Raw genomic sequence first — 18308 nt, 5'->3', positions numbered from 1 at the left:
GTTCAGCTCCCTCCCGCCATGTGTGAGGCATTTGGAACGTCAGGATCGGAACAGAAAGAGCTCTAGTAAAGTCTCAGGAAGAATTTCCTGATTAAAAAGGAAACATACAGCGATCCCACTTGTGTTGCTCATCTCACAACTTAAGATGCCATCAAATAACAATGCCAGTTGTGAACTGGGAGGCAGTTATTCACTGGAAGGGGAAAGAAGCCCAAACTGGCCACCAGGAGCGAGACGGTGCCCTCCCATCACACTTCTACTGCAACGAGGCGCCTCTCAATATGCAGACTTCAGGTTTGGGAGGGGGGAGGGGGACGGACAATCAGCCTCAGAAGAGGGTCAATTCAACACAAAGGACTAGGAAGAGACAGTCTCTAACTGCCTGTACAGATTATGTACAAAGTGTTTTTCAGCTCATAATTAACGGCACCGTCACCTAAGCTGAGTCTGTGAGGGGCCCAGGAGACAGGCGCTCATTTCTTCATTCCCAGGCGGCAGAGCTGAAGCCAAGACAAGGCATGGTCAGGCACGGTCAGCACAAGGCTGGGATCTCAACCGCAGCACCTGACTCCAGATCAGTCTCTTCCAGAATCCTCCCTTCCAAAGACCATGCCTTTTGCCTCTGTCTCTGGCACCTCTTTCAAGAGGTAACTCTTTCTGGAAAGTGCTTATACCTCAGTTGTCGTCACCACCTTACGTTAAGTGGAGAAGGATGTCAGAATTGGAAGAACATTCAGGACTACCCCACAAGTCCACAGCCACCAGCCTGCCAGGCACCTCACGTTGCCCAGAAGGTTCTGATTCTGTGAGAGTGGGACACGCATGGCACACCTATGCCAACCTGTCTAGAAGAAGAGCTTCTCTCTGCAATTCTCAGGGCACTTCTCATCCTCCACCCGCTTGATCACAGCGACGCGGGGCCCAGCCAGGACTACTGTGTTGTAGCTGGAGAGGCCGAGAGAGGAAGAAGCAGGAACACATACCCTGTCCCTGTTGGGTTACTACCTTCACTATCAAACTCCACGGCATATACTTGTTTCCCTCGGCACCTCTTACTGTTTTACAGGGAGCCCTAGATAAAAGAAAAGCATTTCCTTCCATACTCACTTACCCAGAAGGGCGAGCTGGCCAAACGCCAGCAGGCTGTGGTTTCCTCCAGGTGGGGCACGCCTTCACAGCGCGCCCTCCGCAGTCTGGAGGATACAGGGCTTTGACTGGTTTTACTGAGCCCCTTCTGCCCTCTTGTGGCCATGAGGCAAACATACATGCAAATTCCAATCTCCATCTCCCACGTTCTCTCTACCATCAGTCCCCCCCCCCCTTACAATATACATACACCCTCGAAGGAAGAATCCACTGGACCCATATTTCTTTTATCTTAGTATAAAACAGGTAAAAAGAAAATGATTAGCTGATAGAATGGCAAAGTTACCAGAAACGGAGGCAGAAAACATGCCAAGTTTTAGCAAATTTTAACTTTTGCTGAAATTGAGTAGGTGAGGTACCCTGAGAATTGGGGTCCTCCCACCAGTCTAATTCCATTCTGAAGTGCTGAGCTAGCGGTGCTTCAGCACAGACTTTAGGGACAGGTCTTAATTTAATCACAATGGACACCTCCCATTAGTGATATTCCAGAACATGTATAATGCCCCTGTTCCACAGTACAGCTAAATTTATGACTCTAATTGTTCTAACTGGAACATTGCATGTTTTGAATAAAATAAAATATCAATGAAACAAAATGAATTTCTTGGTTTGTATGACTGGAAAAAAAACTAATTGTAGGGAGAACTCTAAGCATGGATTAATCCAGAGGTTCATATTGTCTTCAGGGTTCTGGGTCTGTGTCTCTATGATCCTTCTACTCTGGCCCCCTCTGTACGTTGGCATCATGCCCACACTTCAGAAATCACTGTGGCAATGCCAGGCCTGGCCTTGTATCTGCATGCGACATAGTTCAGAAGAAGACAGGATGTTTCTCCTAGTAGTGTCTGGAAGACCAAGAATGCTTCTTGTCAGAAGCCCTTGGTAGGTGGTTCCCTCTGTCTCTGTGAGAATCAGTCTGGATCCTGTACTCATCCCTAAGCCAGTCACAGTGTCCAAGGGGGACAGGATCTCCTGACAGGGTTAAGCCAAACAGAGGCCATTCTTGGAGTTGGGGTGTGATCAACCTTACACCGCACATATGGCTGGTGCAAAATGTGGTGGAAACACTCTCCAAAGAAAACTGGACCCTGGATTTTGATGGAAGGAAAGGAATAGATGTCAGGGAGGCATCGATAAAAGTGTACCACACTAGTAGTCTCCAAATTTTAAGACTGAAATAAAAGTAAAATTATAAATAGTTAAATTTTTGTTATTTTATTTATTGATAGGGTTTTAAAAGCTTTTTTTTTTCCTATCAAGATTGTTATTGGAAATAGCAAAAAACAAATTATCAGATTTTAAAAATAAGGATAGGAAACAAACAGACATTTTGCTAAAGAAGACATATAGAGATGGCCAACAGGTACATCAAAAGGTGCTCAACATCACTAATCATCAGGGAAATGCAAATTCAAACCACAGTGAACTACCATCTCACACCTGTTAGAATGACTATTCAAGCAAACTCTCATACAGTTAGTGGAATTGTAAAATCGGTGCAGCCACTATGAAAAACAGTATTGTATAGTATCAAAATATTAAAGCTAGAACTACCATATGATCCAGCAATTCCTCATCTGGGTATTTATCTGAAGAAAACAAAAACATTAACTTGAAAAGATGGAATAAACCTAAGTGTCCACTGATGGATGAATGGATAAAGGAAATGTGTGTGTGTGTGTGTGTGTGTGTGTGTATTATATAGCTATCAGAAAAATAAAATAAAATCTTGCCATTTGCAACTTGAGTGATTTGAGGGCATTATGCTCAGTGAAATAAATCAGACAGAAAGGCAAAAACTGTATGATCTCACTGATATGTGAAATCTTAAAAGAAAAAGGAAAACAAACCAACCTCATAGATACAGAGGATAGATTGGTGGGGGTGGGAGTGAGTGAAATGGGTGAAGAAGGTCAAAAGGTACAAACTTGTGGTTATAAAATAAGTAAGTCCTGGGGGTGCAATGTGCATCATGGTGACTAAGTTAACACTGTATTATATATTTGCAAGTTGATAAGAGAGTGGATATTAAAAGTTCTCATCACAAGAAAAAAATTTTGGCTTGATCTGAGGTGGTGCAGTGGATAAAGCGTCGACCTGGAACACTGAGGTATCTGGTTTGAAACCCTGGGCTGCCTGGTCAAGGCACATATGGGTGTTGATGCTTCCTGTTCCTCCCCTCCTTCTCTTTCTCTCTCTCTCCTCTCTAAAATGAATAAATAACATCTAAAAAGAAAACAATTTTATAACTTTGTATGATGACAGATCGTAACTAGACATGTGGTGATCATTTGGCACTATAAACAAATATTGAATCATTATGCTATACACCTAAAAGTAATACAATGTTATGTCAATTACTGTGTACCTAAATTTTTAAAAAGATTGTGATTGGAAATGCTTTATTCTCTTTTGAAAATCTTAGGTTATTACTTTATGATTCAGAGGCCTGGTCTTAAAATTTATTTTTATACTTGGTTTTAATGTCCGTTATAGCAAAACAAGACACTGACATGTAGATTCAAATTCGGGAAATTGTATTAATGGCAGCACTTACTAATATCGGTTCTTCATTTTTATCCACTTATGCAAAGTTTTTTTCTTCTTCTTCTTGATACCAAAAGGTATTTTATTTTGTGTGTTTTTTAAACAGATAAATTTTTATTTTGGAAGACTATAAAACTTTATTCTTTGTAAGTGTGTAGATGTGGGAGTTTTAATAAACGACTCTTAATATAATTTTTGGTTACATATCACATCATGATGCAATATTCCCAGACAGGTTTAAAATGTGCTCTTTATAGCAGCAGTTACAGCTGCCTTTTTCTCAGTCTTGTTAAAAACCATCATCCATCCCTTGAAGGTACTTATTTTTTAAATACTTGTTAGTAACATACTACTAAACCACTAATCACAGGAAAGACCCGCAAATTTAGAACTAAGGTATTTTACTTTTATTTTTTTGTCAAAGAAAAGTGCATAACTCCTCTTTAAGTGCAACGATTCTTTCTTTCTTTCTTTCTTTCTTTTCTGAAGTTGGAAACGAGGAGGCAGTCAGACTCCCACATGCGCCCGACTGGGATCCACTCGGCATACTCACCAGGGGGCGATGCTCCGCCCATCTGGGGGCGTTGCTCTGTTGCATCCAGAGCCATTCTAGCGCCTGAGGCAGAGGCCATGGAGCCATCCCCAGCGCCCAGGCCAACTTTGCTCCAATGGAACCTTGGCTGCGGGAGGGGAAGAGAGAGACAGAGAGGAAGGAGAGGGGGAGGGGTGGAGAAGCAGATGGGCACGTCTCCTGTGTGCCCTGGCCGGGAATCGAACCCGGGACTCCTGCACGCCAGGCTGACACTCTACCACTGAGCCAACCGGCCAGGGCCTGCAACGATTCTTTTAAGCACTTTGCCATGAGCAATTCAAAACCTGCAGGTGGCACACAGGGTTTTCACGGCCACTTCTGCCCCCACCGTGTCATTTATAAAGATCCTATTATTTAAAGGTCTTGTCTTTGTAAAACAGGCCATGCCAGTGAAAACATGTAACACCTAAACTGTAGTGAGATGATTCATTGTTGTTGCAGGGACAAGTGAGGGCAACACTGTCCAGGCCTCCATCTTGTGGCTGCTGCCAGTCCCTGAGGAAACGTCACATGACTGTGGCCATCAGAAAATGGACCTTAGAAGGTGCTAAGGGCAAGCCAGAGAGCTAGTGTCCTATGTTCCCAATCTAGTTATGTTCTGACACCCATGGAGCTTGGAAAGAGGACAGATTTAGTCAGGAAACAGAAGCTTTGCTTTGCAGGGGACAGACGCGGTAAGTGCATGTTGTGATGCAGGGAATAGGTATGAGGACATCCTCTTTCCCGCCCTGCAACCCAGGAGCACAATTTCTGGCCTTGCAGAGCTGGAGGGGCTGAAGTGCTGTGGTACAAACTGGGGACAGCCGGAGCTTTGGAGGAGAGAGCTCTTCCTGGGCCAAGTGACAAGGTAGTCTAGAGGTCAGGCACGGGCTGCAGATCCAGCTCAGCCCCATAAAAGGAGCTGTGCCCTGGGCTGCTCTGGAGCTGGTCACACCAGTTCCAGCAGGAAGAAGGACCTGCTTTCGGTTGGCATCAGAAAGCCATCCTGGAGCCCTCTGACTTGTGCTATGGCAACAGCTCTGGGCATAAATACCCTGCCCTCTGCCCCGCGTCCCTGGAGTCCTCCCCAGCCATGTCACCTCCTGATTTTGCAGTGCAGCTACATCGCAGGGGGCCACAAACACGGTGTCTATTGTGCCCCAAACTTAATGTTACCTTATAAATGTTTGAGGATTATTATTGTGCTGTTACATCAGATTATGTCAGTGCCACAAAGGTGTAAGCAATTATTTTTAATTCTTCAGACCATGTTAATTTCCACAGAAATCAACTGATACTTCTTTAGCAAGTGAATTTAATAGTCTGCATATTCCAGAGTTTGGTTAAAAATATGATAGGCTATTAGTGTAAAATGAGGGGCATGTTTTCATAAGCGCGGTAGTTTTGATACTATGTATCTTAAATTGAGGCTCTAAAGATGGATTGTTACTTCTCGGAGGACCAAATTATATCCCGTTCTCTCTGGACATTCAGAAGAATAACATCTAAGTCATTATATCTCCCTCTTCTGAATGTCCAGAGCACATAGTCATTTCTCCTGATGTTTCCCACACTCTGTCCGGTATTTCTGCTTCCGCTGCACTCAGTTCATCTCCCGGAGAGGACCAATCGGCCTTGCCGGCCTGCACCTCTCCCCAGCACACGGCGTCTGTCACTCTGTTCTTTCTCTGCTTCTTACTAAACTTCTTGGCTGACTTGAGTGTACTTGGTGCTCCCTGGGCACCTGGGCAAGCTGTCCTGTTGGCACTTACTATATTATAGTCCATGTGTTGGACCCAAAGATCATAAGCCCATCATGGCTTGGGGTTTGTGTTATTAAAGCCTAGCTCCTGGAACAGAATAGATAGCAAGTGAATGAATAGCTGTTTACGGTTTTTAACAGTTTTAATGAGATATAATTTATCTACTATAAAATTCAAGCATGCAAAGTGTTCAGATCAATAGATGTTGGTATATTCACAAAGCTGTGCAATCACAACCACAATCTAATTTCAGACCCCCTGAAATGACCCCTAGAAAAAACCCTGTACTCATCAGCAATTATCCTCATTCCTGCCACCACCTGTAAGCCCTACTTTCTGTCTCTGTGTATTTGCCTGTCCAGGACATTTCATGTACATGGAGTCATACGCGTCTGTCATTTAGCAGAATGTTCAAGTTTCACTCATGTAGCATGTATAAGAATTTCATTCTTTAAGTACTGAATAATAATCCAGTATATGGATATACCACATCATGTGTATCCATTCATCAGCTGGTGGACATTTTTTCCCACTTTTTGGCTAATATGAATAATGAGGTCTATGAAAATTCACATACAAGTTCTTGTGAGGATGTGTGTATTTTCATTTCTCAGGAAATTATGTAGGAGTGGAATTGCTGGGTTATATAATAACCTTATGTTTAACATTTTGTAGAACTGCCAAACTTTTTTCAAAGTTGTACCATTTACATTTTTACCTGAGATGTATGAGGGTTCCAATTTCTCCACACCGACAATTGTTGCTATCTCTCTCTCTCTCTCTCTCTCTCTCTGATTCTAGCCATCTTAACTGTGTGAAATTATAACTCATTGCAGGTTTTGATTTTTATTTTTCTAATGAGCTATAATATTGAGCATTTACATGTGTTTACTGGCCACTCATATCTGTACACCATTTAATCAAATTATAAAATGTCGGAGCTTCACAGAGAAACTTCACAGATGAGACCCAAATAGTAATGTTAAGTGACTTACCCACGGTTATGTACGGTTAGTAGCAGTACATTATCCCAAATACACTCCCGGCCCCTAACCAGCACTCCGTTCTTGCCCGCCTGGGCCTCTGATCAGCGCCTCTGGACCCGACGCTGGCTGGGCAGCGGCTGGACTCCTGGCGAGTCAGGAGGAGCACATGCGCCGGTGCTGCTTGATCTTGCGCCCCATCTTTTCTTCTTCAGTGGGAGGGATGTCATCTCTGAAAATGGTTTTCTCTGGGTGCAGACTAAGCAGAGGTTTTTATAACATGCAGCTACTTAAATGTTTTTAAACAAATGGTGGCTAAACTCCAGGCGTTAAATAATGTCAAGCAGCTTTCTTGACCACTTGAGTGCTAGCAATGATGAGTTTAAAGTCATAGGATACAATTAAACCAGCCTACCTAATATTTTTACTGTGACCAAGAACACAAAAATGAAGTAATTTTAGGCCTTGCCTGGGTAGCTCAGTGGGTTAGAACATCATCCCAGTACACCAAGGTTGTAGGTTCGATCCCTGGTTGGGGCATGTACAAGAAGCAACCAAGGAATGTATAAATAATGGAACAACATATCAATGTTTCTCTTTCTCTCTCATCCTTCTCTGTCTCTAAAATCAATCAATCAATAAAAAAAAATTTAGAGAGTATATTAAAAGTTAAGGAATGCAGCAGGGCTGGTGAGAACAGTCATAGCGTATGTCTGAGTGTTGGAGTCCGGAGGATGCAGGGATACACTGATAGTTCTCAACCCTCCTGGGACACCCCACCTGGATCTGGAGAGAACGCTGAAGAGAGAAGCCATTCTTAGTATCAATTCTCAAGGAAGAGCCAGGTCCTCAGACAAGAAACAGAAATGAAAAGAGCTCCTCCTGGGAGTTGGCTACTATGTAGTCAAGATAGGCTAGATTATGGTGCAATACCAAACATGATAAAAATCTCCGCAGCTTATCAGAATGTAATTTTATTTCTTGCACGTGCCTCTTTCACCAGGGGTTTCCATGAGGCGCTTGGCATTCCAGGCTACTGTCATCTCGGGGCATGTTTCTAGGTTTTCCAAGGCAAGAGAAGAGAGATCTAGATCTCAAACTAGCTAATAAGTGCTTCTCTTTGAAAGTGACACGTCATATCACTTTTGCTCACAACCAATTGCACAGAACTAGCCACATGACCTTGCTAAACTGCCAAGGAGCCAGAAGTGAGATCCTCCTGTAAGCTTGGAAGGAGAGGAGAACGGGGTATGAGCAAGTTCTGACAATGTCTACCCCAGCTGGAGAAGGGGATCCTTTTCGAACCTTGCTCTTCCTGGAGAAGGCCTTGGAGCTATCTTTGTGCTTATGAGAGTATCCCCTTGTGGCAGGGGATAGAGGAGTTATCTGGCATGTGGAGGGAGAGCTGAAACAGAGGGGAAATACATGCTGAAGATGATCAGATTCAATGTTATTAGCCAGGTTATCTAGATTCCAAGTATTTTCAGAGTTTATTATCTGTATCAGTAAACATGAATGAAATTAGCTAAGATTTGGGGAAACTCAACAAGCATGGCTCATCCTTGCCTGAGCCAGACCACGGAGCAGGTGATATTAGGGGCAGGAGATGACCAGATAATCCAGACAAGGTTCGTGTCTGCGGTCAGGAGAGTCTGACTGCGTCAGTTTTGGAGAGTCTAGTTTCTATATTCTAGTTTTAAAGTGGTGAGCTTTCCTTAAAAAACAATATAATTAACATATACATTCTCATAAAAATAACCATAATTTTTAAAGCTTTTACACCATTATATTCCGCATAGCTTCTAGGGGAATTCCTCACCATAAGAAGCACTTAAACAATGTTTTTGTTTGTTTGTTTTGTTTTTGTTTTTGTGATAGAGACAGAGAGAGGGACAGATAGGGACAGACAAGCAGGAAGGGAGAGATTAGACGATGTTTATTCAATAAATCAAAGAATGAACACAAGAGGAAAAAAACTACCAACTAGCTATTGCACTTCTAAAGCCAGCCTCATTCTGTAAGACTCCAGAGCCTATCTTCAGCCCCACAGTGGATGATGGGAACTGGGAGACTCCAGATCTATTTCAGGTACTGCAGAAACACTCTGGATGGGCCCAGGGTGCTGGGATCATTTGCTCAAATTGCTCCTATCTTCAGATTGTTGGACTTGCCATTCATTCCAATAACTAACCGTCCACCACATCCTGTTCTGCACTTATACTTACTTGAACCTTTTTTCAGTCATGCATCAACATGACTCTAATGTCTATCCCTTCCTTTCTGACCCTCGTCACTGGCTTTGTCAATTCATAGAGTATCGGAGCTGCATGAGTACTTGGGACAATATCATTGCAAGAAAATACTGTGGGCATGGAAGACAGGGTTGTGATCAGTACCACTTTAAGACATACTGAGCTTGAAGAACATTCAAGAAGAGAAGTCCAATAGGCAGGCAGTTGCAAGTACAGAACAGGAGAATTGAATGCACACTTGGAGATTACTGCCATTGGGTGGCATTTGTAGATATGAAAATCAAAGAAAGAATGCGAAGATATTTGTATGAAAGGACTTTGTACAATGTTTGGTGTGGTTTTTATAATTACCTTTTTTTAATGAGCCCAAGAAAAAACTTAGGGCGCAAGAAAAATGAAAAGGATCCAAAAGCAGTCAGAGAAGGAGGAGGTGAGAGGCAGGGGGAGAACCAAGTACTGACTCAGGGAGGCTGGAGGAGACAGGGTGGGGCTGCAGGCAAAGTGCTGAAGCTCCCGAGCGGCAGGAGGCCACAGAGCAGGGTTCTGCGTCTTAGACACGTTCCCCAGCCGTGTCACCTTGGGCCTCACTTCCTCCTAGGAACCAGGGATAATTACACCTCTGTGAAGAAAGCCTGCTGGTTTAGCTGTTCTGTTGTCAGTGGGGGGTGGAGAGTCCAGGCAAGGAGGAGAAGCAGAAGAGGAGGGGAGGACAGGCACTGGGAGGCAGCAGGCCGGTCAGTGGGATGCCAGGTGTGCACGGGCCCCAGGACCTGAGCAGCAGCCTTTGTTCCTAGGAAGTGCTCTGGTACAGTCAGGACACCCAGCTGTGGGCCCAACTCTATGTACTTACTGTCTATGTTGTCATGGCCAAGCGCTCCTAACTGATGGCTATCAATATTAGAATCCCAGGCGGCCATTAACAAGTACGGACCCTGGGGCCCACGTCTGACTAGCTGCATCTGACTACTGGGGCGGGAGCTGGCCTGGAAACGGTGCCTGTGAGAACCACGGTTCAGATGTGTGCTTCCTGGACTTTTTTCTGTCAGTTGTCCCACTGACCACAAGATGGTGCCCTCTTTCTGCAAAATCTTTGATGTTCACCAAACAGGAAACAATCCATTTTCTCTATAATCCTGAAAGAATGGGTTTGAATTTAATAATCCTCACAGCACCCCATTAATCCAGAATTTGGTGCCTCGGGTGCCCAGTCATTTACTGTGAATCTTCCCTTCTGCTGGGAACCATCTTGGGTTGGGATATGTGGTTTACTCTTCTGCATTCCTAAGGGGCTATAATGCAAAGCATAGTAGATACTTATTATGGCTTTATGATCGTAATCATTAGTATCAATAACAACTAGTAATCATTTAATCCTTTACCATTTATTTTCAAAGTGTTTTTTACCAACTATCAGAATAACTCTATAAAAGACATCTATAGATGAGAAAAATGAGGCTCAGAGCACTAGTTCAAGGTCACAAAGCTAAAGATGGCAGAACCGGATCCTGTGCCCTTCCTACTGCGCTCGGATGAGGACAGCAGGCACCAGCAGGGGGATCGGGATCTGAAAGTACAGCCCTGAGCGAGGAAACTCCTCAGGACAACATCTGGACGACTCCCAGCAAGCAAGAAACGACAGATATCCTCCTTGGAGTTGCATGCTGTCGAAGACAATACTCGGTCAGCACACAGGTTTGACTGGGCTGAGTGGGGAGCTGAGGTAACATATGTGAAGTTTCTAGTGCAAAGCTGTATAGAGTCAGCATTCACTCAACAAGAGAACAGATTTTATTATTCTTAATTTCCTGTTCTAGGAAAATGAACTGCTATGCCAATGGGAAAAATGAATCTTAATTCTGCCTTAAGAAAATGGTCCAAAGACCTAAGTATACGATCTGAAACAATAAATTACATAGAAGAAAACATAGGTACTAAACTCATGGACCTTGGTACAGAACAATTTATGAATTTGACCTCAAAGGCAAGAAGTAAAGGCAAAAATAAATGAATGCGACTATATCAAACTAAAAAGCTTCTGCACAGCAAAGGAAACTGACAAAACAAATAGGAAACCAACTAAATGGGAGATGATATTTGCAAACAACAGCTCCGATAATGGGTTAATGTCCAAAATATATAAAGAATTCATAAGCTCAGCAACAAACAAGCCAGCAATCCAATTAAAAAATGGGAAGAGGACCTGGACATTTCTCCCAAGAAGACATACAAATGGCCAGCAGATATATAAAAAGATGCTCATCTTCATTAGCTATTAGAGAAATGCAAATCAGAACTACAATGAGATACCACCTCATACCTATTAGATTGGCTAATATCAACAAGACAGGTAATAACAAGTGTTGGAGAGGCTGTGAAGAAAAAGGAACTCTCATTCACTGCTGGTGGGAATGCAAATTAGTACAAACATTATGGAAGACAGTATAGTGGTTCCTCAAAAAATTAAGAATAGAACTACCATATGACCTAGCAATACCTCTACTAGGTATTTACCCCCAAAACTCAAAAACATTGGTACATAAAGACACATGCACCACCATGTTTATTGCAGCATTATTCACAGTGGCCAAGACATGGAAACAACCAAAGTATCCTTCAATAGAGGATTGGATAAAGAAGATGTGATACACATATACAATGGAATACTACTCAGCCATAAAAACCGATGACATAGTGCCATTTATGACAACATGATGGACCTTGAGAATATCATACTGAATGAAATAAGTAAATGAGAAAAAGCTAAGCACTATATGATTTCACACATAGGTGGGATATAAAACTGAGACTCATGGACATAGATAACAGTGAAGTGGTTATGATGGGGAGGGACATGTGGGAGAGGGGTGGAGGGAGTAAAGAGAACAAATATAAGGTGATGTAAAATGATTTGACTTTGGGTGATGGGTGTACAATATAATCAACAGTTCAAATGCTATAGAAGTGTTTACTTGAACCTATATACTCTTATTGATTAATGTCCCCTGTAAATTTAATTTTCTAAAAAAAATTTAAAAAACAAAAACAAACAAAAAAAGAAAAAGGTTGTACACTCATCTCCTAAGAAAATCTTTCTCTACACCAGCCAGTGATGTCTTACGAGGTCAGTGGAGCTGATCAAGATCACTTCCAGGCCTGCTGCCAGACACATTCTCACCATCCAATTAAAAAACAGGAAGAGGACCTGGGCAGACAGGACCCCCAAATTCCCTCTGGGTGTTTGATCTCAGATGAAGGGGCTGCAAGGGTAGCTTCGGGTTACTTGGAGTAGGGAGACTGACTGGTTTCAGACAGAAGCCGGTACATGCGAAGGTTAATAGATTCACATTTTGATCATTTTTCTGTTACAACCGCTTTCTGTGCCTCAGCACACCCATTTGTAAAATGGGACAACAGCGCCTATCTCATAGGATTGCTATGAGTACCAAAATAGTCTATTTATAAAGCACTTAGACCCATGCCCAACACACAGTAAGCATTATTTGTTTATCAAATAATATTAAATAAATTTATTTATTTATTTATTTTACAAGTTAAAATTTCTTTTTTTTTCAAAATTCCAAGTAATTTTAAAATTATGTTATGTGTACACTTGTTGGTATAGGACCGCAGGAGGATTAAAGTATCGCCTTATGACCATATTTGAAATCCCACTGAAAAGGCATAAATTTGATCAGACTGGTACTACATAGTCTTTAGGCCTTAGAACTGTTTTCCTTTTATTATTACTAATGGCAAATAAGTCTATTTACTGCCTAAAGAATTACAGGTATAATGCAGTGCTCAGATTGGTGGTTTCTTGTAAGTTTGGAAAACAGTGGTCATTTCAGAGGGCGCCCTTGGCATTTTCCCAACTATAAAGACTTCCGCGGTCTGAGTTTCTAGGTGAGTGTGTGTTCCACAGTGACACTCAGCTCAAACCTCCATCTTCAAGTATAAATTTAAAGCATTCACAAAAAGAGCATTTGCTCTGAGAAATTTCACAAAACCCTGGAGGAGACTGGAATGCCAGGACTCGGAAGAAAAACACAAGAGTCGAGGATTGCTATACAATCCAGGGATCGTTTTCGGGCCTCATCTTGGCATTGATTTTCTTTTAGTAGAGCTACCATATTGTTTCCTAGTAAGAGCTATTCAAGACTTCTGGGTTTTCTCTTGCAGGCTGTTTTGAGGAGGTGGGAATGAAGATGTATCATTTCTAGTACTGTGAGTATCTCTCCTCTTCCCTCCTGGTACCTAAGCCAATACATCAAGCCCCCCACCTTCCTGCATAAACCCCACTTCCAGTTCAGGACAGCGCTGCCTCCATGGCCTATCCTACCAGGCCCAGGAGCCAGTGGGAGATGCAGGGGCTGGGACAGAAGTAGGGCCATGATCCAGGTACTCAGGTGGAACCTGAACTACAGGTTTACTCTATAGAAACAAAATTTTAAAGAGTTTCAGTTCTTTGGCACCAAAATTACAGGGCGGCTGCCCTGAGAATACCGCAGGCTTCTGTGCATTGAACCAGGCTGCTAACTAACATCACGTTCATGTTTCTATGGAAAAATGAAATTCTGATTCCAAATACCTGACATCCAATTAACTTTTACAGCAGAACTTGAGTGGGGGACTATTTAAATGTACCCAACACACTCAGGGCCAGTTCCTGCTTCCACCCATCAGGCGGTCCATCTGTCTGTCCATCCACTGTCTTTCTATGAAGGCACAGCACAATTGCCATAGAAATAGGAAAAACAAGCTGAAATTAAAATAATAAAGTAAAACATTTTATATTTATTGAGTTCAAAGTTCTGTTGTAAAATTACCTTCACTGAGTTTTAAAAAAATCTATATTAAAAATGTCTCTCTCTTTTTTTTTATAGAGGTGGGGTGGTATAAAACATAGTACAAGTTCTGTAAACTATGAATCCCAGGTCAAGCTACTTAACTTTTCCAAGCCTTGGTTTCCTTATATATAAAGAGAAATGATTATATTAACTTCCTAGGGTTAATTTTTTATCTGAGATCATGTAAATGTATAGCAATAAATTTGGCAATTATTCCCCATCCATTCTCCCTCTTAACCTCTTTTTGAACTCACTGTTTCAAGTCAATAAAAATATTTTTTTAATGCCCTGGCTGGTTGGCTCAGCGGTAGAGCGTCGGCCTAGCGTGCGGAGGACCCGGGTTCGATTCCCGGCCAGGGCACACAGGAGAAGCGCCCATTTGCTTCTCCACCCCTCCGCCGCGCCTTCCTCTCTGTCTCTCGCTTCCCCTCCCGCAGCCAAGGCTCCATTGGAGCAAAGATGGCCCGGGCGCTGGGGATGGCTCCTTGGCCTCTGCCCCAGGCGCTAGAGTGGCTCTGGTCGCAACATGGCGACGCCCAGGATGGGCATAGCATCGCCCCCTGGTGGGCAGAGCATCGCCCCTGGTAGGCGTGCCGGGTGGATCCCGGTCGGGCACATGCGGGAGTCTGTCTGACTGTCTCTCCCTGTTTCCAGCTTCAGAAAATAGCAAAAAATTGTTATTAGCAAGTCAGGTAATAGCAAATGTTGGAGAGGCTGTGGAGAAAAAGGAACCCTCATACACTGTTGGTGGGAATGTAAAGTAGTACAACCATTATGGAAGAAAGTATGGTGGTTCCTCAAAAAACTGAAAATAGAACTACCTTATGACCCAGCAATCCCTCTACTGGGTATATATCCCCAAAACTCAGAAACATTGATACGTAAAGACACATGCAGCCCCATGTTTATTGCAGCATTGTTCACAGTGGCCAGGACATGGAAACAACCAAAAAGCCCATCAATAGATGACTGGATAAAGAAGATGTGGCACATATACACTATGGAATACTACTCAGCCATAAGAAATGATGACATCGGAACATTTACAGCAAAATGGTGGGATCTTGATAACATGATACGAAGCGAAATAAGTAAATCAGAAAAAAACAGGAACTGTATTATTCCATACGTAGGTGGGACATAATAGTGAAACTAAGAGACATTGATAAGAGTGTGGTGGTTACGGGGGGGAGGGGGGAATGGGAGAGGGATAGGGGGTGGGAGGGGCACAAAGAAAACAAGATAGAAGGTGACAGAGGACAATCTGACTTTGGGTGGTGGGTATGCAACATAATTGAACGACAAGATAACCTGGACTTGTTATATTTGAATATATGTATCCTGATTTATTGATCTCACCCCATTAAAAAAATAAAATTATAAAAATAAATAAATAAAAAAAAAAATAAAAAAAAATATTGAAAAAAAAAAAAAAAAAGAAAATAGCAAAAAAAAAAAAAAAAAAAAAAAATATTTTTTTAACCACATTTGAGTTTCCAAAGCTTTGATTTAAACTTTTCTCAATACTTGGGTACCCTATCTGCTTGACTTAGGTTAATGTCCAAAACAGACTAATGTGGCTAGATGATTAACTTATAAATAAGGTAGGTTCAAAGAGCTTACTTATGTTGATGATTGTACTCACTTAGGTGCAATGACTCACCTGTGCCTACCTCCAAAAAATATTTGATTTTCACAAGACTTTATGAATTTGTTTTTTCTTTTCTCTTTTTTTCTTGAAGAGGGATTTGGACATTTGTACCGGCCTCAACCAAGATTCTTTCTATAACCACAGTAAGCAAAGCAGGCCGATTGTACTTGAATGAATCAATGAATGGCCCCAATGTGGGACAAACCGAGTTTTATTTAAATAGATTTGCCAAGTGTTCTTTCTTATTTACAATCCAGTCCATCCCACGGCCACAGCAGAGGTGAGTGTGGGAGTGCATTCTGCCACCAGAGCAACCACGTGTGAACTGTGGGAAGGAGCCCACTGCCTCTGAGTCCTGCTGGCCTCACATGAGCAGGAGTCCCCTCTGCTGCTGGGAGGGTCCAGGACTCTGCCCTCCCCCCCCCCCCCCGCCACTCTCTCACCAGTCCCCATTCCTGGTAGCTGTCCTCTTACCAACTGTCAGAGTTGGGGATCTGCTTGTGAGTGAGAATTTGACACTTGCTTCTTATTCCATAGTGTCATAATCCTAATTTTTTCAGGCAACTCTGTATCCATTGTAGATCACTTCCTGCTTGCCAACTTGACCTCAGGGAAAGAGAATATACTGTATGCTCTGTTGTAAGAAAACCTGAAGACCTGGGACACTGTTTTCTTTGCTTTGAATTGACATGCATGGTCCTTTCCTTCCTCTTGTGGAGGATGTGTTTCTATTGTGCGGCTAGCATTTACTGCGTGTGTGTACTCAAGGTTCATTCAGGTGGCTTAACATGAAGCCAAATGTCTGGTCCTGCATTAATATTCAGGAGTGATTTTATTTTTGTGGTGCAGAAATAAGGCCAAATAAATAGGCAAAAACTGGGCCTGTAGAAATGTCTTTAACTTACTAATCCACTACATCTTTGACAGCAATTTTAGATTAAAAATGGTGCAGAGGACAAAGTGCATAATTAACGATGAGAAAATGATTCCTTCAAGTCCCATAATAAAGAGTTCTCCCTGCGGCAATCATTTGTCCAGAGTTTTATTCATGGAAAAGCAATCGTTACTTCTGGCTTCTGTCCCCTTCATTCCAGTACTGTTCCGTCTGCATTTCTGTGAGCCGGGAAATTGTGCGCTGAAATGCAAAGATCTCCTCTTCTCCAGTAAACATGGCGAGACCTCCTGCTGAGTCCTGGTGAACAAAAGACAAAACAAAACAAAACAATATGCCAGCACCTATTAAAACCACTACCAATAAAAATTTACAGAACTGAGTACAGGTTAAATTTTTTTTTTCAGGTTTATGTGTTTGGATTATAAAATGTTCTATAAATTTATTTCATAGGCAATCTCTTAAATTAGATAAGAGAATCAACTAATTTAATCCAATAATCAATAAATAAAACAAATTACCAGGGAGAAAACAATTGGGGAAACAGAAGAATAATTAAAGCAAAAATGATATCCCAAAAGAAAAATATGAAAATTTTTGTTCAGTTAATTGCAAAAACCAAAGGAAGGACATTCTGGCTAAAAAAGGAATTTTTTTATCCAAAAGTACATGCCAGATATAAGTAACAGCAAAAAATACAGTATTTCTGGCAAATTAGAAGTAAGTTGACACCCTCCTCCAAAGCTTGAGAGAGGGCGCTACAGGAGGGGAAGCCGGACAAACCTCTGAGCCTCTTTCAAACTGGGTGGCTGAGAGGTGCCTGAGGACTGGGCCTGGGGCTCACTTTGGGAAGCGCTGAGCTGCTCCTGGTCTTAGATTGCTGGGACACCTGCTTCTCCCACCTAGGGTTAAGTTGGGGAGCGGTCTGTGAGGCCAGCAAGCAGCCTGGGACTAGTGATCCCAACATGGGCTCGCCACTAAGTAAGTGGATGTTGAATTTTTCTCTCTTCCTTCAAGAGAAAAGTTCTGGGCTGCTAAGTCTATGTTCCTCACTGACCCACCGTGAGGCTGCATGACTAAGGGGTTGCAGGCCCTGACTTCTCCATATACATCATAATTAGGCCCAAGGGCTGGGCTTACTTTGCCTTATATTTGAACCCTAATCCTATGCAGGTGAGGGATGATGTAAAAGCCAATGATTTAAAGGACTTTATTTTGTCATAAGTAGAAATGATGACTAAGATTCCTTACATTCTAAGACCTTTTTTTTGTTTCCACAAAAATATATTTAATAAGTTTGTTGTATAAAATCAAACATTTAATATTTCTAAGATTTTTATCAACAATTCAAATTCACTACTATCTAACTGGGAATGCTCTGTATTTTGGAAGATTACCTAAATTAAAAATATATTCACATATTTACTTCACATGTAAATATAACTGAAGAGCTACTTCAACCAATGCTGAAATTCATGAAATTCTAGAGACCTATATGCTAGAAATGCCGTAAATTCGTCTGCAAATAAATGTACTAAGAGTTTGTCAGGGGACTTTAAGACCCAGTATTTTCTTTTTTTTTTTTTTTTTTTGCATTTTTCTGAAGCTGGAAACAGGGAGAGAGTCAGACAGACTCCCGCATGTGCCCGACCGGGA

At 42.2% G+C, this 18308-nt stretch overlaps 1 protein-coding gene across 3 annotated transcripts in view; it reads right to left on the bottom strand.

Annotated features, from left to right (window-relative positions):
* Positions 1–16195: 16195 nt before the first annotated feature.
* Positions 16196–18308, bottom strand: part of AFG1L (AFG1 like ATPase) — a 244127-nt gene continuing 242014 nt past the window's right edge. For all 3 annotated transcript variants that reach the window (XM_066248232.1, XM_066248231.1, XM_066248230.1), the window contains exon 13: positions 16196–16952. In XM_066248232.1, the coding sequence (XP_066104329.1) occupies positions 16824–16952 (129 nt within the window). In that variant the 3' untranslated portion in view covers positions 16196–16823. The remainder of the gene's footprint in view (positions 16953–18308) is intronic.

The sequence above is a fragment of the Saccopteryx bilineata genome, chromosome 12 (genome assembly GCF_036850765.1).
Source record: "Saccopteryx bilineata isolate mSacBil1 chromosome 12, mSacBil1_pri_phased_curated, whole genome shotgun sequence".
NCBI lineage: Eukaryota > Metazoa > Chordata > Mammalia > Chiroptera > Emballonuridae > Saccopteryx > Saccopteryx bilineata.
The sequence above is the reverse complement of the archived record's forward strand: the minus strand, read 5'-3'. Positions and strand labels throughout refer to the sequence as shown.